We start from the raw sequence: 27620 nt of genomic DNA, 5'->3' as shown, positions 1-27620 counted from the left end.
ATTAACATCCCACAAGTTAGAAAACCCAAATATTTTACAAATGCTTCAACACAATGACATAAACCAAAACATTTAACCAAACCCATTATGCCAAAACAAACCCAAATAATCGATATTATTCTTTAAAAACTAAACTCACATTCTACTGCATTTAAGAGGGAGAGATTGAATGGGGAAAAAATTCAGAATATGTTCTCGTAGAGGAGATTTGATGGAGTAGAAATTGAAAGGGGAAATGCGATTAGGGTTTCGGTTTGATTTACATTTGGGGATACTTGGGTTTGGGGGGAAATACCGTTTGAAGCGTATATGTATGCTAAACGCGCGTATAATTTTTTTTTAAAACCTGGACATTTATTTTTGGTTTATTAGCATAATGTTAGACATACTTATCGAGTAACATGCCTGGCCTGGTGGCAAGGGCCATCCCATTTCACGCTCTTGCCCCAGGTTCAAACCCCATCCACCGCGTTGTGAGCCTTTCATCCCTTCTATCAAATATGCGCCAATAGGAGATATTGTTTCACATTTTTTATTTATATTTTATTAAAAAATCTGACGTGTAAATTTCACATCAGCAAAAAAAATAATGACATGGAAATGACACATCACCATCGATGGCCACATGTGCATGCCACGTCAGATGGACCCGTTGACCGTCAGTTGACTGACGGATTCCATCCAACGGGGGGGACTTATGCCTCATAAACAAATGTTGTGGGTAGAACTGCTAAAAATCACGATTTGGGCACAAATGCATATAATGCCAAACGTTAGGAGCATTTGTTTGCATTATGCCTTTTTTTAAAGGTTTAATCTTGTCTGTGTCACATTTCATGGATTTTTCAAAATGGGAAAAGTTGGAATCTTATATTCCAAGCCCAAATCAAACTTTTTTCAAAATCATCTTTACTTTGAATTGTGAATGAAATTCGACAAGATATGATTTGGTAAAGCAGAGACTAACCTTTTTTTCCTTTTATTTGAATTGAATGTAAATTATTGTGCCGAATTTTGCTTTATAACTGACAATTTTAGTTTTAGAGAAAGAAATTTGCTGCTGTTAATTTTTTTTATAAAAAAATTATAGCTTTCATTTTAAAGAAATTTATCTCAAGGGTAAAAATCTACTTTTCCTTTTTAAATTTAGAAATGCTTTATTATAGTTTTTTTAAATAAAAAAAACTCTACTGTCATTAATGGTTTGGGTAAAAATAAAATATAGTTTGAATTATATTATATGTATTTTTTTGATTGGTTGGATCATGATAGGAAGGGTTTATGTAATTTATTGTTATGAAATTAAAACATAACGTTAAATATAATTAAAAACTATAAGAATAGTTAAGGTGACTAAATATATAATTTACTCAAATAAACTTGGGTTTATGACTAACCCAAATATAGATTTGCCAGGCTACTCGTGGGTACAGAAAAATGTAATTAGGGTATTTAAAGTCCAATGTAATAGCCCATTATCACAGTAAGATTCCCATTCATCATTGGAAACGAAAAGGCCACTAAAGAAACACCGAGTTTGTCTCTTAGCTCCATTTTTTACAAGGAAAATCCCTTGGCCTTTTGTTTTATATTCGCGTTGTTCAACACTTTCTAACCACCCCATCATGAAAGCTAACCATTGATGATCGCTGAATGCAAAAGGGAATCGGCTGTGTATTGCATTTTCAAGTGTAGCATCGCCATGGGTGAAGAAGAATTGAAGGTGTTTGGAGCTTGGGGAAGTCCTTTTAGCCGTAGAGTGGAGATTGCTTTGGAATTGAAAGGCGTTCCTTTCGAATACATGGAAGAGAATGTGTCCGATGACAAACTCAAGAGTCCTTTGCTTCTCAAATACAATCCGATTTACAAGAAAGTTCCCGTGCTGCTCCACAATGGAAAACCAGTGGTGGAGTCTCTCATTATTCTCTAATACATTGATGAAACCTGGAAAAACAATCCCATTTTGCCTGCCGATTGATACATGAACCAGAGTCCATAATACATGCTTCTTTGGACTAATCTTTTTGAAGAAAGGGAGGATGTTACATGCATCACAATGCTCACATTAAAGGAAGAAGTAATAACTCTTCCAAATGATTCACTCGTCCAAGCATTGAAAAAAAAGATCAGAACAGAAGCAGACTTGCGATGACTTTTTGAATTGGATCCTGATCTTATTTAGTTAAGATGTCTTCTGGAGATATGACCATCTATCTCTTATCTTTCCAAAGGTTCTTGAATCACATCAATCCGATATCGGGAACTCAAGATATGGGCATTTTACTGAAGACGGTGCATGCAGAAAATCCTATACGGGATTAATAGAGCATTTTGTAAATATTACGAATTTTCAATATTTTTATTGATTATTTGTAATATAACTTAATATAGGATGATGCATTATCTTTTAGGATTAGATTTATTATTTTATTAGGAATTAAAGTTGGGTTACAATATTATTTTTAGTTATTATTATTTTATTAGGAATTAGAGTTACGACATGTTTAATTTATTATTATTTTATTCATTAGTTATTTAGTACCTTTAGAATTCAACCCCAATATAAATGAGGCTTCATTCAACTTTGTAATGGAAGATTTCTTTGATTAATAATACAACGAGAGTTCGTTTTTGCAAGTGCTTATTGTCTTGTACCTTCGAAGCTTCTTCTCCTGGAGTTCTTTCAAGTTCTTGTGAGGGTGATTAATCTTCACACTCCAATTTGCATTTTCATCGCGACTAGGAGGGTTGGTTAGAGCCATATTATCGTGTTTGCCTTTTCATTGTGACTAGGAGGGCTCGATAGGACACTTATCCATCTATTTTCCACAAATCCATCCTCACCATCATCATCTTTACCGTTCACCGTCATAAGGGAGATCTTTTGATTTCTTGGTTATCTTACTTTATTTTCAATTCATTTATCTTTTATTTATTTTGTTCTAATCTTATTTCTTACCTTGTTTCCAGCACCTAAAAGAAACTCTAAGAACCCTAGTTGTTGCCACCACCTTCCCATATTCATCCCTTTCGTTCTTCATCGAGTCTAGAGCTTTCTAGGTTTGATTCTTCAACAAGAGCAACGTTCATTAACCCGCCACCGCTTCTCTATCAATTGGTATCAGATTTGGGCCGATTCTTGGAAAGAAGCAAACAATCTTGCTCGTTTTTGCACACAAAACTGTCAAGGTACCCCAACGAAGCTAGTTCAGAGAAGATTTATCGTTTCAGGTTCTTTTTATTTAATTTTAATTTAGATTCAAATCATTCTTATTAGTTTGCTATTTTTTCAAAAAAAAAAACAAAAAAAGACAAAAAAAAACAAAAAAGCCAAATTTTCAGAAAAATAGAAAACGAAGGAATTTAGGGCTGATTTTATCCACATATCATATTCATTCTAAGAGTAATCTCCAGTCCAAAATTCACACCAATCAGAGTTCATTGCCTTCAAATAGATCATTCAAGTTTCATCGGCAGATTCGATCTAGAATCTTGTCGAATTTCTTGAAAATTATACAGGAGGAATTTTGTGGTGAAAATTTCCAGATTAAAACTTCATATATTCAAGATCATTCACACAAAAAATCATAATTTTTGGAGATTAATAACACCTTCAACAAAGCAATCAAGAAAAACAGATTGTTTGAGGACTTACCGTTCAACAGAGTCTATTGGATACTACTGAAGGTATTTGGTTCTGAAATTTTACAGGTAGTTTCTTGACGCATCGAAAGACAGTCAAGAATTTTTCCAAAATATTTGGACACCGGTAACTCCCTCAAAAACGTTGCTCAAGTTGATCCAGTGTTTTCTAGGTTTCTGAGTTGATTCTTTTTTTTCTGACTCTTAATGCTTTAGGTTCTTTTTCTTTTCCTTTTATTGTTCTTTTGCATTATCTAACACATTATCTTTCTTGTGTTAGTAGGATTAAAGAGTTTGCATACTTCTTCCTCCCTTGTATTCTCGTTCTCTTGGAGTTTAACCCTTGTTTGGCCTCTTAGAACTTTTAGGTTTTCTTATCGCCTTTGCTAGTAATCAAACTCCGATACGAACTGTGGAAGACTACTTGGTAAAGTGAGTTTTAAAGAGTACAATATCGGTTTACTTGCCTCTCGTTGTGTTACTTTCTTGGAGTGACTTGTGAGGTTTCTTGTTTTCTTGAATTTTTTTCTTTATTTTATTTACTTTAAAATTTTCTTTCGAGTGTTATGATTTCAGGATGGGCGACAAAAACAACAAGACACTTACGACTATCTTAGCCGCACTTGCCCGACTCACGACTCAAGTTGAAAGATTTGATGAAATCGTGAGAGAACGACAAGAACCACAACTGGATCTACCAAACCAGAATCCAAGACCAAACAATGCTGAACTTTTGGTACCCGGATGAGAACAACCACGTTTCCAAGCACCCGAACTCTTTACAAAACCAAAGTTCACGATCTCGTCTTTCAAAGGAGACAACGATCCAGACAGGTACATCGAATGGGAACAAAAATTTGATCTCATGTTCGCATACCATGACTGCCCCCAAGCTAAACAAGTTCACCTCATCACCATACAATTCAAAGGATATGCTCGAACTTGGTGGATGCAAACAAGGAAAAAGATCCAGAACTTCCAAATTCCAACAATCACTTCTTGGACCGACTTCGACAAGGTAGAAGTTCAGTTGAAGACTACTACAAGGAGATGATGTCCTTACTCAATAGGGCTAACATAACCGAAAAAGAAGATGTCACCGTGTCAAGATTTGTCATCGGCTTAAACTCAAACATCACTGATCTTCTTGATCTCCAGGGGTACGAAAACCTTGAAGATACACTAAAGAAAGCAATGACAATCGAAGCACAAATCCAAAGGAGATTCCGATTCATAGAACATAACCAAGGTATTTCATCCTCTTACCAAGGTAATCCTTCAAATCCTTCCTCGTCTTCTACTCCATATTCTCAAAAAAATCCAAGATATGACAAACATGACAAGGAGAAAGAACAACTAGAAAAGAATGACACACTTCCAGCCCCTAAAGATCAAATGATAATTTGTGAGGAGGTAGGGAAAGCAGAAAGGAAAAAGATGAGAAAGAGAAAAAAGCAAAAGATGTCACTAGTTACAAAAGCCAAAAGAATAATGACCCATGGGAAGTGAGTGAACCTAATTGTGAGAAGAAAAGAGTGACTCAAAATATATGTGTGAGCATAAAAGAATTGAGAGAGAACCTTCTTTACAAACAACCTTCCATTCTTGTTTACTTTAGGGGATCAATTGTTTTGATTTCTAACATTAACAAGGATTTTCCTAGTGTGTTTTCATGTTTGTTACAGGATTTTCGAGAAGTGTTAGGTGATTCACCTAACGAATTACCACCGAAAAGAGGAAAACTACACCAAACCAATCTAATTCAAGGTTCTATTATACCTCGTCAAACATACAATCTCGAAGAAACCAAAGAATTAGATTTGTTACAAAAAGGCTACATCCAGAAAAGCCTTAGTCGTGATGCCATCTTAATGACGAAACATGACTTGAACAACTCCACAGGCTTTATAGTTTGTGCACAGGGAATCCATGTAAAGGATGAGAAAGTAAAAGCAACACGAGACTAGCCCACACCATCTTCCATCGCCAAGAGTTGTCAAATAGTGCTAGGTGACCCTCCTGACAGGTTACCACCTGAAATACCTAATCACTATGCCATATCAATGAAGAGTCACGATTTATGAGAGTCTAAAGATTCAAGGACGAATCCTTTTGAGGAGTGGGGGAATGATACATGCACCAGAGTCCATAATACATGCTTCTTTGGACTAATGTTTCTACTCGAACCTATTAGAAGAACAAAGTCTCAAAGATTCAAAGCACATCTATTCGATTCGAGGTTGAATATTTTTGAAGAAAGGGAGGATGATACATGCATCACACGGCTCACATTAAAGGAAGAAGTAATAACTCTTCCAAATGATCCACTCGTCCAAACATTGGAAAAGAAGATCAAAACAGAAGCAGACTTGCGATGACTTTTTGAATGGTATCCTGATCTTATTTAGTTAATATTTCTTCTGTAGATATGATCTTCTATCTTTTATGTTTCCAAATGTTTTTGAATCGCATCAATCTGATATCGGGAACTCAAGATATGGCCATTTTACTGAAGACAGTTCATGTAGAAAATCCAATACGGGATTAATACAGGATTTGTAAATATTACGAATTTTCAATATTTTTATTGATTATTTGTAATATAACTTAATATAGGATGATGCATTATCTTTTAGGATTAGATTTATTATTTTATTATGAATTAAGGTTGGGTTAAAATATTATTTTTAGTTATTATTATTTTATTAGGAATTAGAGTTAAGACATGTTTATTTTATTATTATTTTATTCATTAGTTATTTAGGACATTTAGAACTCAGCCCCTATATAAAGGAGGCTTCATTCAACTTTGTAAAGGAAGATTTCTTTGATTAATAATACAACGAGAGTTCGTTTTTGCAAGTGTTGTTTGCCTTGTACCTTCGAAGCTTCTTCTCCTGGAGTTATTTCAAGTTCTTGTGAGGGAGATTAATCTTCACACTCCAATTTGTCTTTTCATCGCGACTAGGAGGGTTGGTTAGAGCCATATTATCGTGTTTGCCTTTTCATTGTGACTAGGAGGGCTCGATAGGACACTTATCCATCTATTTTCCACAAATCCATCCTCACCATCATCATCTTTACCGTTCACCGTCATAAGGGAGATCTTTTGATTTCTTGGTTATCTTACTTTATTTTCAATTCCTTTATCTTTTATTTATCTTGTTCTAATCTTGTTTCTTACCTTGTTTCCAGCACCTAAAAGAAACTCTAAGAACTCTAGTTGTTGCCGCCACCTTCCCCTATTCATCCCCTTCGTTCTTCATCGAGTCTAGAGCTTCCTAGGTTTGATTCTTCAACAAGAGCAACGTTCATTAACCCGCCACCGCTTCCCTATCACTGATCCTCATCAAAGAGCCCACGCTCGTTTCTGGGCTCACTTTATATATGACAAGGTAAGATTCAATTATCAGTTATTGGAAACATGCTTTAGACATGTGAATTCAATGTTCATTTTGGTTATCAATCGAGTTAACTTTGGGTTTAGCTCAATTTCGGGTTACAATAATCTAGGTTAAATTTAGACTAAACTACTTATTTAGTCATTCATCTAGTCATGCAGTTCCATTTTGATTATTCAATAATCTTTTTCTCAAAATCATATTTAATTTTATGTTTTTGTTCCATTTTAATCACCCGCTATTAAAAAATAAACATAATTGCTGACGTGATAATTTTTTTATTGATGATGTGTCATTATCTTATAGAGATACGTCAATATCACCATTAATTTTTTTACAACGAGTGAATAGAATAAAACAAAACAAAAAAGTAATATTAGGTATGATTTTAAAAAAATAATTAGATGACCGAAACGAAACTACAAGAATAAATGAGTGACTAAATATGTAGCTTACCCTTAATTTTATTTTTTAAATAGTTTGGGCATGATTACAAAATGGTATTTATTCATAATACTTCTTAATCATCAACAACATATACATCATGCAGACGTATTTATTCAAACTTATCACCTCAAAGAAAAACAACACATAATTTTAATATTAGATTGTTGCGATTATGAACCTTTTGAGTTTGTATCTTTTAGATTAGGATGATTTAAGCATATTATCAAATTAAGTTGGTTTATGCCTGAATTCAAATTGATCAAGTCGAATCTTTAGGTCCGAGTTAGAATATGGACACACAAGTGTAGGTATGGCCTTGACCGTAAAAATAACAGAATTGTAGTTTGGTCTCTCAAAATTTTATAAAGTTGTAAATCAATGTAATGGTAAATTTGTACCCCTCCAAAAATTCATAATTCGCCTAAAAAGTTTGGCCATTCACATATCCAAGCTGCTTCTTTTGACTTTGACAAGTGGAAGACAGCCTTATTTGTTTCTGAATATTTCCTGATGTTCATCACAGGTCATGCCTCCGGTGTGGAAAGCACTTTTGGGGAGCGGGGAAGAGCGAGAGAAGGCCATGGAAGAAGTAAGACGGTGTCTGAAAACGCTCGAAAGCGTGCTCGACCGAAACCGATTCTTCAGGGGAGAGACCATCGGACTAGTTGACATTGCAGCAAACTTCATTGCATTTTGGCTTAGGGCCATTCAAGAAGTTTCAGGACTAGACTTTATGAATGCAGACCAACTCCCGTTGTTGATCAAATGGTGTGAAGAGTTTGTAAGCTGCAATGTTGTTAAGGAACATCTGCCTCCTAGAGATAAACTAATCACCTTTATGAAGAACTGGCTATCCGGTAATGGTTGGACAGATTAGTGCAAATGAATCAGACTTAAATGAATTAGACTTGAACGAATAAGATTGTATTCGTATTCGTCTGTTTATTTATGAAAATATTCATATTTAATTCATATTTGTTTACTTACTTTTTTGGAGATATTCGTCTTAAATTCTTTTAACGCTTATGAAAATATTAATTTACATGTTCAAAAATATTAACTAAACAAAAAAAATACAATAAAACAAAATCAATTAAATGGTGAAATTTTATCTCTAGTCCTTAAGCTCCTTAAACTTAACATTTTGAACATCAAAATTCATCTTGTATTCAATTTAGTCATTATCTTCAACTTATAAATAAGTTAGTAAACGAACTTTCAAATAAGTTTATTTGTGAACTTAAATGAATCTAACATACCGTTGTTCGTGTTCATTCTTTTATTAAATTAACATAAAATTTATTAATATTTATTTATTTAACTTATAAGCGAACATTATACGAACGTGAACAATTCATTAAAATCTTTGTTTATTTAAATCCTAATAACGCGTCGTGTGTGGGGTCGTCATTGTCCAGTTTTCGCATCCTTGTAAAACAGCCCATGTGTAGCCGCACAAAATAGTCAAATTCACTTGTCTGATTTTTGAAAATGGAAGGTAAAAAAAAAAGTATCAACAAGTGTCCCGGATTTTGAATGAAGGAGGCGGCTCTTCCGCACCATGAAAGGCTATGATTTCGACGGAAACAGGTCAATGCCAAAGGAATAATGATACAAATTATAATACTCGCAAAGTACATTATATTCAAGAATTCTTGGTAACACAAACTTAACACTACTAAGGAAAAACATGATTCAAGCAAACAAGAACAGCAGATCAAATTATTTTTATGGAAAATCAAACTCGAAATCCGTAAAGCATCTCAGTGCTTGCCGGAGCTTGATTGTTCCTTGACGATGGTAACAGGGCAAGGAGCATGCGTCACAACATAGTTGCTCACACTCCCCAATATGATCCTGTAATAACAATTTTCATTAAAATCCAAAACCAACTGATAGTTCTGCTGTATGACAGAATAAGATTATTTACGAGGAATTTAACTAAAAATTTTACTTTGTAAGTTGTACAATTAACTATACCTTTGAACAGTTCCAAGTCCTCTGCTTCCCATAACCAAAGAATCAACCTTGAGAACATCAATAGCATCAAGAATTTTCTCTCTGGCATCTCCTCCCCAGTAAAGCTTCGTGACAACATTTATCTGCAAAATCACAAACATCAGCTCCAAATAAAACCTAAATGATCTTTTTTACAAGGAAAACAAGAAAGGGGTTTACCTCTTTTTGTCTAGAAGCAGTGTCGAGCATGTCAAGAACTTCCATATCAGTTTTAACATCATACTTCTTCATAATCTCCGGTTCCCTAAGCTCTGTCAAAGGAATAAGTGCTGCGAACAAACAAAAAAACACAGAAAATAAGAACAACCCAAGATCAGATCCGACACGATTAACAACGAATGATTTGCAGAAACATACGAGAACCGGATTTGGCCCAGAGAGAATTGCGGGACTCGTCGAGAGAATTGGGGTTGATGTGGATTATGTAAAGGGTGTCTCCTTTGTCAGCTAAGTTTTCTATAGCCCATTTCAGAGCGTTTTTGCTGCTAACTGAGTAATCCATGGCCACTCCGATCTTTCTATCTCCTCCCATTTTTGTTTTTCTTTTCTCTGTCGTTGATCCTGCAAATAGATGAAGCCGAAAGAAGACTTAACGTAATTGTAAAGGACGGTTTCGGGGATGAACAAAAACATGAAAGCTTATGGGTTTATATTATCATGTCCATGGCATGCTTGCTACGAAAGTTGTCGGGATTAAAGGAAAAGTTAAATCAATCTGGGACGTACACGTGTTCGAGATGAGGGTGAGGGTTGCCTTGACGTCCATCCGACGGTGGAGTGAAGATGTTATTATTCCTTTCCTGTTGGGTTTTCCATGTGATTTTAAGACAATGAATTCAAGATATTCTTTTTTATTATCTCTGTTCGATGTATTGTGACCGCCGTGGTAAAATGCTCGAGTTGTTTTGAAACTCCACTTTCATGGTTGATATTTGTGCATATGTTGATAGGGTTGACCAAATTTAATCTAACTTAAAAAAATAAATTTTGATTTGATGTTAAAAAATCGACTGGATTTAATTTTAAAAAGAATTAAATTCGAGTTAAATTGTAAAATAAAAGTCGGATAGTTTAAATTTTGTTTAAATTAGTAAATTGATTTTTAAATTTGAGTCGAATTATTTAATTTTATATGATATGTATATCGCATATAAAAAAATATAAAAACATAAATGTATATTGCATATGGTTATAAAAATTGTTTAAAATGAATCAAATAGTATTATAATATTATAAATATTTATAATTAAATCTACACAAAAATTTGAACAACTTGAATCACATAAATTTTAAATAAAGTTTAAATTATAAATTGTGACTCGTCACCTTGACTAATTTGAATTTTTTTTAATTCGACTCGATTAATTATTCACTCTTACATGTTGTTTTATTTAAATGGATAATATATTTTTAATAATAATTAGTTAGGTTTGGACCCTTTCTTTCCATGTTATTGAAACAAGTATTAATAATTTAGATAGTTTTGGAATGATAGGAAGCTTCTTGGAAACTTCGCATGTTGCTTATACCCTACCTGAAAAGAAAGGCAATGATATAATGAATACTATATACATTATTTTTCCAAAGATATTTAATAAATGAAGATTATTTTTTTTAATCATGAATTCGAGCAGTTGTATCTATCAGATATATATATAAGTTAAAATATTTTTAAATAAATGTTATTTTATAATTTTTCAGACTATTTAAAAGAATAAATAAATAAGGGAGTTGAAAAGCTGAGGAATTGTAACGATATTGAAGATAAGGTTAATGATACGCATAGAAAATTATCAAATTGCAGGGAATATATTCTCAGAAGCTAATGAGATGTAAGTTGCTTCAAGCTTCACGGCATAGGAAAGTGATTATTTGTTTAATTAGAGTTAGAAGCAAATGCTATAATACATAATTATATTAAAATTTGAAATAAATTTAATAAAAAAATCATATACAATTTATGTAAAATAAAAAACAACTCAATATAGGAAGATTCTCAAAATATTATCTTGTTTTTTATTAGGGAATCCATGATCAAATTAGAAAACGTTATTATATAAAATAAAAGTAGACGAATCATATATTTTAAATGATGTGATAAAATTGATTAGGGTTATAGTTAAGGGATGGATGGTCAACGAATCAAGCAAACTCAAAATAAAGGATAGATTGTTACTCATTTTCGTTTGGTTTCACACTATAAAAGTAGGGTTTTGAATGATTTTTAAAAATAATAAAATGTGTGAAAAATAAAAATAATAAAAAGACTATTTTTACTGTTTTATCTTAAAATATTATAAAATTAAAAACAATGATTTTTTTTTAAATTTATGAAATGACTCTGATTCAAATACATGTAAACACAAATATATTTATTTTTAAATAATTTTAAAATATTAAATCGTTTATCCTAATTTGAATCTAAATAAATGATTGGATTTTTTATTTATTTATCATATTTTTATTATAAAAATATAATTAACCTTTTTTAATTTTTATTATTGGAAACAATTTTTTATGGGTGAGCTACCAAAATGGTCACTTTTGTTTTATTTTGTTTACTTTTGGTCACTAAATTTTAAAAGGAATGTTTCGATCATTTACATTATCGTTTTATAACATTTTGGTCACTTGCGTTATCGATTAACATTAAATATTTTTAGTTTGATGATGTGAAAGGTTAGTTAAATGAGTTAATTTTTAATATAATCTTTGAACTTTATATAAAATATTAATTTGACCCCTAAACTTTTGATAAAACATTAACGGCTGAATTTAACGACCATGACAGTCCGGACACTTAAAAGTGTAAGGTTGAAATGTTAGGCACATGGATTGACCAAAAATAATTTAGGCACCTAAATGAGTAAAATGATATAATTTGGATACTTATTTTTATATTAAGTATTTTATTTACTAAACATTTCTTAATTTAAGACATTTTCTAAAAATAAAACATTAAAAACTATTTTTTAAGACTAAACAGAACCTAAATTTTTATACAGCCTAAACTACAAAGTCCAGGAACCCATTTAGGCCTACTTTAATACTTTTAGGTCAGGCTTCAGTGGGACGGGGTCAAGCTTACTTAACTAAACCTTAGTTACCCCTTAAGCCTATAAAATTAAGACATTATGGGCCCCAAAACCAAACCAAATTAATTGGGTCATATGTCCTAAAGATTTGCTTATTACATATCCTACAAAGCATATATGGGTATGATAACGGGTCGATCCCACAATTCGAAACCAGCTTTCCAAATATAGTTTGGTTTTAAACAAATCATCTTCAGCTATTGCTCTTGATCTTTATTACTATTAGCGCTATAAACAAGGATGGATTCGAAGTTGGCAGGATCCATTGATTTTTTTTTGAAAATTTTAAATAATTTAAGTATTTTTTATATTTTGTTAATAATTTATCTTTTTTCTCTAGCATAAAATTTTAAGTCCGTCCATAATTATAAACATATCGAATTTAGATGAGCAGACATATTCTATGTATTTGTTTATTTTTAATTATGTTACTATTCTATAAGAATTTTAAAATTATTTTTGTGTTTATTTGTTTAAAATTATATATATTTGTGCATGTTCTTTTAATGTTCGTGAATACTATTCATTTAGTGTTTTGTGAACATGTTCATTTATCATGTTCACAAACACTAAACGAAAAATGTTGTGTATATTAAACAAATGTTCACAAACATATTCTTGAACATATAAGTGAATGAATTTGTTAGGATCGAAGAGGCTCAATTGAACAACCAAAAAATGAACAAGGGGGTGAATTGGCAAAGATTGTTTAGGGAGTAAGGAGAAATAAAGGGTAGACAATTCTGCACAGCGATTTATAGTGGTTCGACTTCTCAACTAAGTCTATCTCCACTACCTCAGCTCATCACTAAGGATTTTCTAACAAATTCATTAATTTGTTCTTTCTTTTTCATTGACAAAGAGACAACCTTTACAACTCCCTATCTTTTCACTTGGCTAGGATAGAACCAAAACCCCTTTACAAAAGGATGAAAGAAGTAAACAAAGAAACCTCTCTAAGGTAGGTGTTTACAAATTAAAAGCTCACAAGAACAAAATATTTACAAGAGAATAGGAATAAAGAGTTAAAAGCTCTTCTCTTGTGTTTGAATGCTTGGATAGGCGTTCTAAACCTTCTTCAAGTGTCTTCAACTTGTTTTTATATGTTGCAATGAGCTTGTGGTCGTTTCTAGCCGTTGGGAGTCTTTTAGACCCGTTGGGGATGTTTTTCTCTGCAAAACAAAAATGCCCAGAACATAGGGTATCAATACTCCTATAGGGAGTATCGGTACTTCCTTTATATTTTTAAGTGAAACTAGCCGTTGGGCCTAACGGTATCGATACTAAGCCTATGGTATCGATACTAATATATAAAGAAGTATTGGTACCCCTTTGGATATCGGTACAATTTTTGCATTCTAGAATTTAAGCAACGCTGGTAATATCGATACTACCTAGAGAGTATCGATACTTCTCTTACCTTTGGTATCGATACCACATGAACAATATCGATATTGTTCATATAGTATCGATGTTGTAAGAACAATATTGGTACTACGTACGTGAAAATCATTTTTGTGCTCAAATTCACTTTTAATGGACTTTGAATTATTTTTGAAAACTTTGAATAAATTAAATTCAAGTTTAAAAAACAGTTTGTCTCAACTTGTTATATCAAAATATAGTTCAAAAATCTTTCATTTTTTGATATAATAAAACATTTGAAAATTTGTTTTTGACAAACTCCCCATTAAGAAAATGATTAATGAAAAAGATATCGATTGTTGGAAAGATGTTAATATCCCCCTTTTTCATTTCAATTTCCCATTTTTTATTGAGAAATTGAATATTTCAAACCCATACTTCTCCCCCATTTTGTTATATAAAAAATAATTCAACTTTAAAGTTCAAAAGTAACATTGGAGAGTAAGTGGTAAATTTGACATTAAAAATATTTTGAAAAAAAAATCAAAAACTCCCCCTCAAAAATTGCATTCCAAACAAAAATTGACTTTAAAATCTTGACACTTAAACAAAAGTGAATTTCACAAAGAATAACAAACATGCTAGTAGCACATGAAATTCAATATCTCCAAGTCTAATAAACTTTATGCAATATCAATTGTTGAAATTAAGTGCATGTGCATAAAGTTATCCAAAAATGTTATGCATTTGAAAATTTTGATATCAATTGTTAGAGAGATATCGTTTTCATTTTAAACCACATGCATAAACATTTAAATTTAGGTCAAAAATTAAATTTTATAAAATCAAAGCATTTTAAAAAATTGATATCAATTGTTAGAGAGATATCATTTCCATTTAAAAACCAATTTTGACCCAAATTCATTATGATGAACTAAAAATTATGAAAAATCATTAAAACTTTAACATGTTCATGATAACACCTTTTTAACATACATGAGATAGAAAGCATAAAATCATTTAAAATCAAAACTCATGCATGCTTAAACTAAATGAGCAACTAATTATGCAAAATCAAAAAGCTTTTAAGCTTTTAGAGGTTACCCTTTCCTTTTTCAAGTGTGGCTAGAGCATTTGAACATCTTCATTTTCATCACCATTACTCCCACACACCTACAAGAGACATTTAAGTAGATTTCGGTATCCAAATTGCTTTGGATCCTTGAATATTAGTTTCAATGCCCCTTGTTCCTTTAGGAACACATGTCTAATTTTAAAAGATTTTATTTTCTTTGTAACAAGCATGTTCCATATGACTATAAAAATGACAATGTGAGCATTTTGTCATTTGTAAACATAATGAGTTGCTTTTAGAATTTTTTTTTTCTTTTGTTAAGCTTTCAAGCTTACCTTTCAAATCAAAATTTTCTTTTTCTAAATCATTGATTTTGATTTTTGAAATTTCTAAATCATTTTTCAAAGTTTCATTTTTATTTTCAAAATCAAATCATTTTCAACTTTATATTTTAAAATTAATTTCTTATATTTGGAATTCATGGTCTCAAATTCAAAATACAAGTCATTATAAACATCTTGTAACTCATCAAAAGAATGTGAATTTAATTTATTTGAATTAGAAGATACCTTGGGCTCTTCACGAGCCATTAGAGACATCACCTTTGTTGGTTCTTCTTTTTTGTCTCCATATATTTCATCGAGCTTATTCCAAAGCTCATTGGCATTTGAACATGAAGAAACACTTTCATAGATATTGGAACCAAATGTACAAAGCAACATGTGCATGACCTTAGCATTTTGTTGAGTTTTTTTCTTTCTGTTCTTGGGTACTCCACTCCTTCTTTTTCTTTGGAGAAGAGTAGCCATTCTCGATCATCTCCCATGCATCAAGATCATTGGATTGGATGAATAGCTTCATTACTTTCTTCTGATGATGATAGTTTGCTCTATTGAAATGTGGAGGCTTGTTGATCGGTTGAGAGTCTTCCATGTAGAACGAGCCAGAGGTGGAAGTTATTTTCTCGGTTGGTCGGGAATTGGTATAACTTCTTCAAGGATCACCTCAAGATGGTTAAACCTTCTAATTACTTAAGCTCTAATAATAATTATTTGGATCGAAGAGGCACAGTTGAACAACCGAAAAATGTACAAGGGGTGAATTGGCAAAGATCGTTTAGGGAGTAATGAGAAAGAAAGAATAAACAATTTTGCAAAGCGATTTATAGTGGTTCGACTTCTCAACTAAGTCTACCTCCACTACCTTAGCTCCTCACTAAGGATTTTATAACAAATTCACTAATTTGTCCTTTCTTTTTCAAGGACAAAGAGATAACCTTTACAAACTCCCTATCTTTTCACTTGGCTAAGATAGAACCAAAACCCCTTTACAAAAGGATGAAAGAAGTAAACAAAGAAACATCTCTAAGGTAGGTGTTTACAAATTAAAAGCTCACAAGAAAAATTATTTACAAGAAAATATGAGTAAAGAGTAAAAAGTTATTCTCTTGTGTTTGAATGCCTAGATAGGTGTTCTAACCCTTATTCAAGTGTCCTCAACTTGTATTTATATGTTGGAATGAACTTGTGGTTGTTTCTAGCCTTTGGGAGTATTTTAGAGCCATTGGGTATGTTTTTATCTGCAAAACAAAGCTGCCCAGAACAGAAGGTATCGGTACTCTTATAGAGAGTATTGGTACTTCCTTTATATTTTTAAATGAAATTAGTTGTTAACTAGCCATTGAACCTAACGGTATCGATACTAAGCCTATGACATCAATATTAATATATAAAGTAACATCGGTACCCCTTTGGATATCAGTACCATTTTTGCATTTTGGAATTTGAGCAATGCTGATACTATCGATACTACCTAGAGAGTATCGATACTTCTCTTACCTTTGGTATCGGTACCACGTGAACATTATCGATACCATTCATATAGTATCGATACTGTAAAAACAATATCAGTACTACATATGTGAAAATCATTTTTGTGCTCAAATTCATTTTTAATGGAAAAACCATTTTTATGCTCAAATTCACTTTTAATGGACTTTGAATTATCTTTGAAAACTTTGAATAAATTCAATTCAAGTCCAAAAATATTGTTATATCAAAATATAGTTAAACATAATTCATGAACAATTTAAGATATGTCCATGAATAATAAACAAACAAACCATAAATTAGCATATTTCTTATTTTTAGAGATAAAGTAATCAAAATTTAAAATTAACAATTATATTTTAAATGAATAAAATAAATTGTAAATATATAATAGAAAAATATCATCTTTAATAAATCAACTAATAAACGAAAATATTTTCACTAGAAAAAAAACAAGGAGTTAATCTTAACTTTTGATTTTATCTCATCTAATGATCATAAAAAAGTGTAAAACTAAAAATTTTGCATTATGTGTAAATGGATCCTAACCCTATTAGAAAAGTAAAGATATCTAAGTAAAGTATAGTTGTTGTACTCCTCTAGATCATAAGTTTTTCGCTTATTGTAATACTCAAAGTTGTATATTATCTAAATAGTTATAATCTATTGATTTAATCGTTATTTATCAATCATCAATAAACTCTATTACATAGTAATCAGGTCAGATCATTTTATCGACTTATAAATAGTAATCATGACTATGAATCTAACACACACTAAAAATCGATATATAACCCTAAACCTAATACTTAAACGCACTAAGAATCAATATAGAAGTCTTATGACACACTGAGCAAAAAGATAAAACCTCTCTAACTCTTTTTCCTTTCTGTTTGTATTGTTCATTGTTTTTATTCTCTCTAAAAATTATTAACTACGATTCTTCGTTCAAATTAAAAATGATAAATTACATAGAACACAATCTATATGTTACTCTTAACAGTAATGATTAAATCTTACATTTATGTGTGCATTAGATTAAACTTGACTAGGGGCAATGAATGTGTATTCATGTCATTATCATACGCCGTAAAAACAAAGATAGGGAGATGAGAACATAATATTAATTACTCCCACTAATAAGCAGAGATTTGTATGCTTTTTGGTTTAGTAAAATTGGTCGATCTAAACGAAAATCCCACCATAAAGAAGGGGCAAAAAGGGCAACACATTGAACACAAAACCCTATACTTCCCCGCTAATCAAGGTGACATGTCTCTCGACATTCCCTTCTTTCTCTCTTCTTTGCATGCATTATCCAATCACCTTTTGGGTGTTTAGCTGTAAAACATAATTATTTTTTGATTTAATGATTGATTATGGGTACCAACCAGACATGTTTAAGCTTAATTGTGTGTTTTTTACAGCTGGTCTCCTCTTTACATGCACGCGCCTGTAATTGCACTTAAACCGGCATTTGCTTTTCTGTTTGTTGAACAAACCCATTTGTTTCCATTTGATGTGTGCTTTCTTCTTCAACCTTTTCTCCTCAAAATATGTCTAATCCCAAGTGCTCAGCAACATGGAGGTTTATGTATTGTTTTAATATGTAATTCATATATATTATTTTTCTAAAATTAAGTTGTTATGTTATTTTTATTGAAAATATTGATTTTTTAAATTTTTATTTAATTTTATCATTAGACCTACAGTTATAAAAAGTAGATTTATGTTTTTAGTTTTTTATGTTTGCAAAATAACTTTTTAGTAATCTATATATATATATATATATATTTATTAATTTAATTTTGAAAATTATAAAAATATATGATAAAAAATTAGATCGTTTAATTAATGATATTATTTATTTATTTTTAAATATTAAGAATTAAATTGATAGAAAATAAAAATATAATAGATTAAAAACTTACTCTATTTTTTCTATAATTTTTTCGTCAACAATTAATAATAAATATGAATACATTAAGTGACTTTAGTTGTTAAAATGAATGTTATTCTTCCTTGAGGTTCTGGGTTCGAGCAACTGCGCCTGCAGATAAATTTTAATGTTATGATAAAATCAATTTTAATGATATTTACTGACATCGTTGTTGTTTCAATAACTAGTTCGACGACATAATGTTTCAAGCACTGGTTCGATAGCATAATATGAATAGAGTATTGATCCACAAAATACAACTCAAACGGTTTTGAGATCATATTTTATCATATCCTAGACAATGTGTTAACGTTCAACTCAAACATCCGTTATTTTTTTAATGAAAAAGGAAAAATTTGGAACATATAAATAGTCAGATAATTATTTTATAACTTTTAATATTAAAGAATTCAACAAAACAACACTCTATAGTCAAGGGATCATTTAATAAATTTTAATAGTTGAGGGACCCAACAAAGCAATGCTCTATAGTTGAGGGACCATTTGTGTAATTTACCCAATTTAAGTTGTGCAAAGAACTTAATTTGAGAAAAGAAAAACTATTGATTTCTGGATTTAGTGGGTGGAGTGTGTGTGTATTCTTTTGTTGGATGTGTTGAAATTTTAGAAGGTGCTATAACTTCGACTTTACTGTTCCGATTACAAATCACAATCCATTGAATATTAGGCAGTGGGAAAAAAGGGGCCAATTGTCATCCCGTGACATGCTTTTTACTACAAGTTGAACAAACTAATTTATGTGTCATCAGTTGCAAGATGTGCAACAAATTTGGGGGTAAAGTTTTAAATTAAAGTGTGTTGGAGATTATTGTTTCATTGAAAAAAAATATTCAAAAACATAAAATTTAATTAGAATATAATGTGATAAACTATCAAAGATATGACATGTCTTAAATAATTGTTGGGACATATTTAAAATACTTATAACGCTTTGTTATGTTAGAGTTATATCATCCAATTACATTTTGATCAATTCAAGGATATCAAGTTTAATTAAAATTTATTTTATAATTTTTTATATATGCACTATATTTACTCATTGACTCGTCTGAGTTTTTCACGTAAATTTTGATATATTATTTTTGTTTCTTTTTACTTTTTGTTGTTGTTGAACTCTTTTATTACACACTGTTTATAAGTAAAAGGATATAATTAAATGGTAATGAAAAACCCTACAAACTTTTACATATCAAATTCTAATTAAAAAAAAGCATGTGGGAGCTACCAAAAGGAAAATTAGTATATTAACATATAATACATAATATTATTTTTATCGTATTTTGTTCTGATAAATTGTGTTTGTTGAAATTGACCACACAATGATTAAAAGACCACAGCCAAGATTTAGGAGTAAAAATCAAATTAAGGTTGAAAGCACTTGATTTAATTGACTTGCTGCGTTTGGGTTGTCCATAGTCATGGTAGGATTGAGCTGCACCTCATTATTTCGCTTCCTATCCTCATATTGCATTAATTCTCTCCAAGCATGTCATGTGAAGGATTTTGGGGACCTACCCATACATATTTCTTTTATGTCAATGATCTTGACTAATATTTTTGTACAAAGTAAAATATCATAATCAAATATTCAAATTACAGTCGAGTTCGCGTTTTCGGTTGTATCATGTTTATCGTGATTTCAGAGATAACAGACGCTATTGTAGTGATTACGAGTATTGCGGTCATACGATAACGGTTGCAGAGAATACCACTATTGCTATATCACAGATGCTATCGGGGTCGTGAACCCCTATTTAAATCCCTAATCATAATCTTAAAATATAATAAAATCCAAGTCCAATTTATGTAAATAATCATACTTTGCACTTGTGTAAAACATTCCTCGATCGAAATATGAGATTAAGCATAGTCATTGTAGACACCCATTTTTGTCCAGATCTACAAAAATATTATTATTATTATTATTTACTTTATTTACATTTTTTTGCAGATTACAAATGTGGGTCAAAAGTGGAGTCAAACCCATTTACAAATCAGCAACCTACCAAGAGCCCGAAGCCCAATGAGTCCAGCTAACCCAACAGCTCTAGAACCTAAATTGCAAGCCAACCCAGTAGCAAACCCGGATCCAGACTCGACCCGAATCCAGACTCGACCCGGAGGAGGACCCGAATCGACCCAACCCCTTAGGTGGCGTTTGGTTCGTTGGAATGTTTCTGAGGGAATTGGAATCTGTAAAGGAATTGTAATATGTCAGGAATTGGAATCCAATTCCATATTCTGTTTGGTTGGCAGGAAATTGAATTGGAATCCAATTCCATATTTTTTTTGGTTCGCAGACATGTCAGATGAATTCGATTTCAGTAATGTAAAATAACAGGACTGCCCTTCTTGTTTTTTTTTTTTGCTTAATTTTAGTTTGTTTTATAAATTACATGTAACAATATATTATAAAAATTTAAAAAAATAAATTTTAATTTTATTGATTGATTATTCATTTCAATAAATTATAAAAATCATGCTAATAAACGTCATAAGTTAAAATCATCCCAATTATGGATGGCCATGGGTCAGGTTTTTGGTCCACCCGACCCGAGCCGAGAACAAAGGAACCTCCATCCGAGACCCGACCTGACCAAAATAAAGTTTCACCCGACCCGACCCGAAATAATAAAAAACTATTTTTATTCAATAAAAACAATGACTTAATTGGAAAAAAATATATATAGAGAAAGGGGTATTATTGTAATTATTCCTAAATATATAAGGTAAAATTATATATTTTTTGGTTCGGGTGGGGTCGGGTATTTTTCACCTTAAACACGAACCCGACCCGACCCGAATATCACACTTAAAAAAAACCAACCCGACCCGCCCAAAATAAAGTTTCACCCGACCCGACCCAAATATATGAATTAGAAATCCGACCCGACCCGAAATAATAAAAAAAAAAATTATTCAATAAAAACAGTGACTTAATTGAAAAAAAATTATATATAGAGGGGTATTATTGTAATTATTCCTAAATATATAAGGTAAAATTATATATATATTTCGGGTGGGGTATTTTTCACCCTAAACCCGAACTCGACTCTACCCGAATATCAAACTTAAAAAAACTGACCCGACCAAAATAAAGTTTCACCCGACCCGACCCGAATATATGAATTAGAAACCCGACCCGAAATAATAAAAAAATATTTTTATTCAATATATGAATAAGTTACCAAAAAATTGATGAGGGTAGTATGGTCAAATTTTAATTCCCTCAAACAAGGGAATTGAATTCTATCATAGAATGGATGGAATTCACTTTCTCTCATTTGATGGAAAGTTGAAGCCATGAGGGATTCCAATTACCTTAGAAAACTTGAACCAAACATGAGAAAGTAGTAGAATTGGATTCCAATTCCCCCTAATTCCAAGGGATTCATGCCAACCAAACGCCACCTTAGGGTTTCTGAAACCCTAACCGCCAGTCCTTGTTGCCACCGCTGAGTGTTCCCGCTGTCATCGATAAACCTGCACCAAATAGTGACGGGAATACACCCATCAGTCAGAAAAGTAGAGAAAGAAAATAAAAAATATATCAAAAGTAAATCTATATTATCCCAAGGCATATCAAACATATAACATCAGTCTATCTATCAAACATATATCATCATGATAAAGAGAAAGAGAGAACCGAGAGAGTGTTTGGGGGAGAACAGTTTACAGAGAGAGAAGCATTAGAGGGAGAGAATCGGTGGAAAAAAGAAAAAAAAAGATAGAACAAAGAAGTAGCCAAAAAGAAAAAGAAAGAAACACAAGAGAAAAAGAAAAGAGAAGCCATACCTTATTATGAGGACTCGTTGGAAGCCGAGAGGTCGCCGTTTTTCAAAATCTCTGAAAGGTAAAAATGTAGATCTATAGCTAATGGGGGTTTTATGCTAAACTAGGTTGAGATTCGAGTTGCGGGACGGGATAAAAGTATTTTGGGGGTTTTTCTCCGGCCACCGTGGGCTCTGCCGTGAGCCGCCGTGGCCACCGCCGGCGTATGACTGCTATTCCTTCCCCGATGAGGGAAAGTGGAGATGGTCTCTCATTCTCTCTCTTTTCTCTAGATGTGAAATGAGCCAAATGGAAAACTTAGGTCATTTTGGCCTTTGGGTATAATATATATAGAGCTAAACGACGTTGTATGTAAAGGGGGTTTCTGTGTGTTTTCAGTTTGGGGCTAATAACATGTTTGGTCCCTACCTTTTGTAAATTTAACCCGTGTTTCTTATATTTATGGGGGCAAATTGCAGTTTAGGTCCCCTGTATTTTGTAATGTCATTATAAAGCCATTTAATGAATTTTTATTTTATATTTCGAGCACTAAGGTTTCCTTATTTCTATTTTAGTCTTATTCTTACTTATTCTGCTATTATTGTCAATGTTTTGTAATAGTTTCATTTTAGTAACTGATTTTGTATTTTTGTATATTTTCCTTGATATTCGAATTTGACCATGACATTTGTAAATATTTTATTTTAGTCAATGTTGGCATTTGGTTAAGTTATTGTTTGGTCCTTTATGTTTCTGATTTATTTCATTTTAGTCATGTATATGATTTATGAGTTATTTTCATTTCTAGTACCTATAATGTTTAGTATTTTCGTTTTTGGGCTATGGTTTGTGTATATTTATGGTTCATCCCTTTAAATATATATTTATTTTTGGTATTTTAGTCCCTTAAGTTTTTATTTTTGTTATTTTATTCCTTTAAATGTCTATTTTTGCTATTTTAGCCCTTTAAGTTTATGTTTTTGCTATTTTAGTACTTTGAGTTTATGTTTTTGCTATTTTGGTCCTCAAGTTTCTGTTAATCATATTTTGGTCCTTTATTTAAGTGCATTGGTATTATTGCTTCCAACTTATTTTTTATATTTCATTTTGTTCTCTAAAATATGTAATTGGAAAGTTTCATTGTGAGGGAAATCTACGAAGAAATCTCCCAACTACAAGAGAATGTGTCTTTTCGAGGATTTGTCGCATAAATATTTGTTTTATATTCGATAATTTTCTTTGTTCCACGTTTATTTATTTTGAGTATTTTTCATCGCTTTTCACTTTTATTTTTGTTTTATTTTATTTTTACTTTATCTTTACGAAAATTGCAAAATTATGCCTTTTACGAGGGGAATCTATGGGAAAGTCTCATAACTGTAAAGGAAGTGCTTTCTCGAAGATTGTTCACACAAAATGACATTAATTATTCGAGAACTGACACTTTTTGAATAAAGTCAAATGAATAGAATGATCGTAATTTAAATATGTTTTCGAGTTTGTAATTCCTAATATTTAAACAACATATAATCTTTTAGGTACCAAAATTTGGGCATTGTGGGGGTGCTCACCCTTCCCCACACGTAATCGACTCCCGAACTCTTAAAAATAAATCTTTGGTAAAACGCAAACCATTTTTAAGTCACTTAAGGTTTCCAATTTACTTAACTTAAAGGTTGGTGTGACTCCAAAATCAAATTGTTTTCCAAATGAAATTTCATCGCCTTCTCCGAATCAAATTTTTTAAGTCTAACGAATCCCCCGTAGAGACGTTATGACAGCTTGGCGACTCCACTGGGGACCTCGAGAGTCAGGCCATAAATGATTATATGTTGTTTTTTATTTTGGGAATTACAAGCTTAAATTGTATTTAATTTACGATCCTTTTATCTATTTTGAGTTTCAACATATTATGCATTATTTTATTTTAACTAATTGATTTTTTATTTAAGTGGTTTTCAGATTCGAACATATTTTTGGAAAAATTTAGAGTATTGATTTTGTCATGTTTTTAAAGGTTTGTGAGTTTCTCCTCACACACAACACGTGCATGTACATACCATAAGCTCACTTACGATCTTTGTCCCTTTTAAGTTGAGGTAAAAGCTTAGCCTACGTGAGATAATTTGTTTCTCCGCATGGACATAAGAGAATATATCCTCTTGAATTGAACTCGATCCTCACGAGTCTGTAATGGGCTAGGGTTGAGGGTTTGGCAGCCTAAGGAGGCACCAACATGGACAATTCGAGTACCTTTTTTCTTAGAACCCAATACTGCATATAGTGAGCCCTAGTAACCCATCCCAATAAAATTCATGTCGAACCTCTGTCCATCAGTAGATACCCAAAATAAGTATACACAAAGGAGAAACGACTCTAAACCTCTTTACTTGCATTATTTTATTTTCTTGATATTTGTTTGATATTTGAATTTTTTTATACTGACACATTTTTTATGTTTGATTTTTATTATTATTATTGTTTGGCATTGCATGATCATCATAAATAAAGAAAGGTGTTGATTAACCAAGTAATCATCAGAATAAAAGAGCGACCATTAAAATGGATAAAAGTTTTCATAACAGGGAAGAACACAATCCGGCGGTCCGAGCTTGATTTGAAAAAACATAAAGGGCAAAAAGGAGATAGTTTGATTGGGGATTACATATCATAAACCACATTTGTAGATTGATCTCTCTTGTAAGATGCAAACTCTTTTGGATGAATGGAACTCTTTCTCATAATGGTTACTTTTGGAAATCGACACCTTTTGCATTTTCATTATGCACTGCATTTATTTAAACATTTTCACATTTTTTGCATCTGCATTTGCATATTCACATTCTGCATGGCATTCATTGAAGTATTTTTTACATGCACGAATCATGAAATCATGGGTTTGTCTCATAGAGAACTCTGAGGAAGTGCTTCTAACTGTGCAACTTCGTTCACGCATTATTGAAAATGGAAGCAAAATTTGAGAAGCTGAAGAAAGAGTTGGAAGAGAATTTGCAAAAGATGCAAGTAGAGTGGAAGTTAAAATGGATCAGGCACAAAAAAACCACCATGGATTGTATCTTGTAAAACCAAAATGACATGGTTGATCAACTTGTAGCTAAACTGATTGGGCTCAACCAAGAAAGTGGTAAAGAAAATATTTCATCGACTATGGAAACCTCTGAATACATGAGGGCACCGACTAGTTCACGGTTACTCATTTCACCCGACAAGCTTCCAAGCCACCCAACAAGCTTCTCTGCCACTAAAAATCGAGCAACTGTGTTATATCGTGGGGACAATTCTACTAATCATAAAATGCAAAATTATTATGATATAAGAAGAGCCAACAGTGAGATCCTAGAGAATTTGAAACAACGGTGCAAAGAGACATTCCAGAAAATGAGATGACAGAGCTCTCACAGTGAAATTGATGCAACAAAACTAGTCCTAGTTCCTGACTTGGTGATTCCGCCCAAATTCAAGATGCCTGATTTTGAAAAGTACAATGGAACCAGTTGTCCTAATGCCCATCTCACGATGTTTGTTCAAAGGATAATTGAATAAATAAACAATGATCAGATGTTGATCTACTGCTTTTAAGCTAGTTTGATTGGACACGCTTCTAGGTAGTATAACCAATTGAGTCGTGCTTAAGTCCGCTTTTGGAAGGATTTGGATCATGCCGTTCTAGGCTTATACGAGCACATGATTGATTTGGCCCCAGATCAAACAATGCTGCAGAATATGAAGATGAGCAGTGATGAGGGTTTCCGACAATATGCTCAATGATGAAAGGATGTCGCATCTCAAGTATATCCACCAATAACTGAAAGAGAGTTCGCCACTCTATTCATCGATACATTGAAATTTCAATATATTAACTACATGGTTGGAGCTACCACGAAGAGTTTCTCTGACATCGTCATGTGTGGAGAAATCATCGAAAGAGCAGTCAAGAATGGCATACCGACAATGAGGAAAGAGTTGAGATTAACATTGTGAGATCTTATCTAGTTAGTTTGGGGACCAAACCTCATAAGGCCTTCCGTCGCATCAATCCAAATTCAATGACATATGAGGAGTTATTCCCAATGCTAGTTGAGATGAATCTTGTGACTCCGGTTCAGTCCAAACCAAGAGAGGTCTCATATCCTGAAAACCATGATGTTAACGCAATATGCAACTATCATATTGGGAGCTCGGGGCATACCACTGAGAATTGTAGGACATTAAAGCCCAAGGTTATAGATCTGATCGATTCAGGGGCATTGACATTCAATGTGTGATGGCGCATTCTGATCGGGAATCAGTTGGGGCATCCATCAGGAGTTTTTGCTGCATTCTCATATATGTCATCTTATTTGAACTTATTTTTTTTCTATCCATGTTTAAATGTTTGTAAGTTACTTACGTTCGAACATTTCAATAAAATGTTTCCTTCTTAGGAAATGAGCAATGAGCAAATTTAAATTTGGAAATTCTTTGAATATCATTTTAATTAAAATACTTTTAATAATTGAGGTTGTAATTTTTTGACAAATGACAAGATTGAACCTAGTAAAAACAATGACCTCTTGATCCTAATCTAAAAGATACCCCAGAATACATATCCTTCCTTTACAGGGACCTAGCTAGTTTTCTCTTCTCATGAAGAGTCCATCAAGGGTTTGGCATTCAGGTATGTGTTAGGAGCAGACAAAATGGGGCAACTAGCACATGAAATTGCAAAACTAATTGGTTTCTACTTCTGTTAATGACATTCAATGATGATCATAATCTTCTCAGATGGAATGGTCAAGTAGGTGAATCTAGTTTAGGTCAGTTGCTAGGAAATTGAACTCTAACGATGAGATTTTCTGACCTTCAACAAACACCGGGACTATAATAGGTTTTCCTCAGCGAGCTTAAGAAATGGAATCTGTATACCCAGAATATTATATATATAAATATACAATAGAGCTAAGTTATTCTGCTAAAATAATTGGTTATAGAGGAAACTCGAAAGCCCTATCTTTA

At 32.2% G+C, this 27620-nt stretch overlaps 1 protein-coding gene and 1 pseudogene across 1 annotated transcript; one reads left to right on the top strand and one right to left on the bottom strand.

Moving 5' to 3' along the window:
• The first annotated feature begins 1649 nt into the window (after positions 1-1649).
• LOC120150780 lies at positions 1650-8367 on the top strand (annotated as a pseudogene).
• An 820-nt stretch (positions 8368-9187) lies between these two features.
• On the bottom strand, positions 9188-10133 carry LOC120150778 (universal stress protein PHOS32-like). The gene is made up of 4 exons (XM_039163402.1): positions 9867-10133; positions 9669-9778; positions 9471-9592; positions 9188-9347 (listed from the first exon to the last, which is right to left on the bottom strand). The coding sequence occupies exons 1-4, from the start codon at positions 10039-10041 to the stop codon at positions 9254-9256; spliced, it is 501 nt and encodes a 166-aa protein (XP_039019333.1). The 5' UTR covers positions 10042-10133; the 3' UTR covers positions 9188-9253.
• Positions 10134-27620: the final 17487 nt, after the last annotated feature.

This window comes from Hibiscus syriacus, unplaced genomic scaffold (genome assembly GCF_006381635.1).
Source record: "Hibiscus syriacus cultivar Baekdansim isolate YM2019G1 unplaced genomic scaffold, ASM638163v2 tig00111027_pilon, whole genome shotgun sequence".
Lineage (NCBI taxonomy): Eukaryota > Viridiplantae > Streptophyta > Magnoliopsida > Malvales > Malvaceae > Hibiscus > Hibiscus syriacus.
This window is presented reverse-complemented; position numbering and strand designations above follow the sequence as displayed.

What these genes read in the sequence shown, in the direction of transcription:
- LOC120150778 (XM_039163402.1), bottom strand. Translation starts at nt 10,041, where the DNA reads ATGGGAGGAGATAGAAAGATCGGAGTGGCCATGGATTACTCAGTTAGC. An exon ending in CTGCTTCTAGACAAAAAGAG is followed by an intron (nt 9,593 to 9,668) that starts GTAAACCCCTTT and finishes GTGATTTTGCAG; the next exon opens with ATAAATGTTGTCACGAAGCT. An exon ending in GGACTTGGAACTGTTCAAAG is followed by an intron (nt 9,348 to 9,470) that starts GTATAGTTAATT and finishes TTGTTATTACAG; the next exon opens with GATCATATTGGGGAGTGTGA.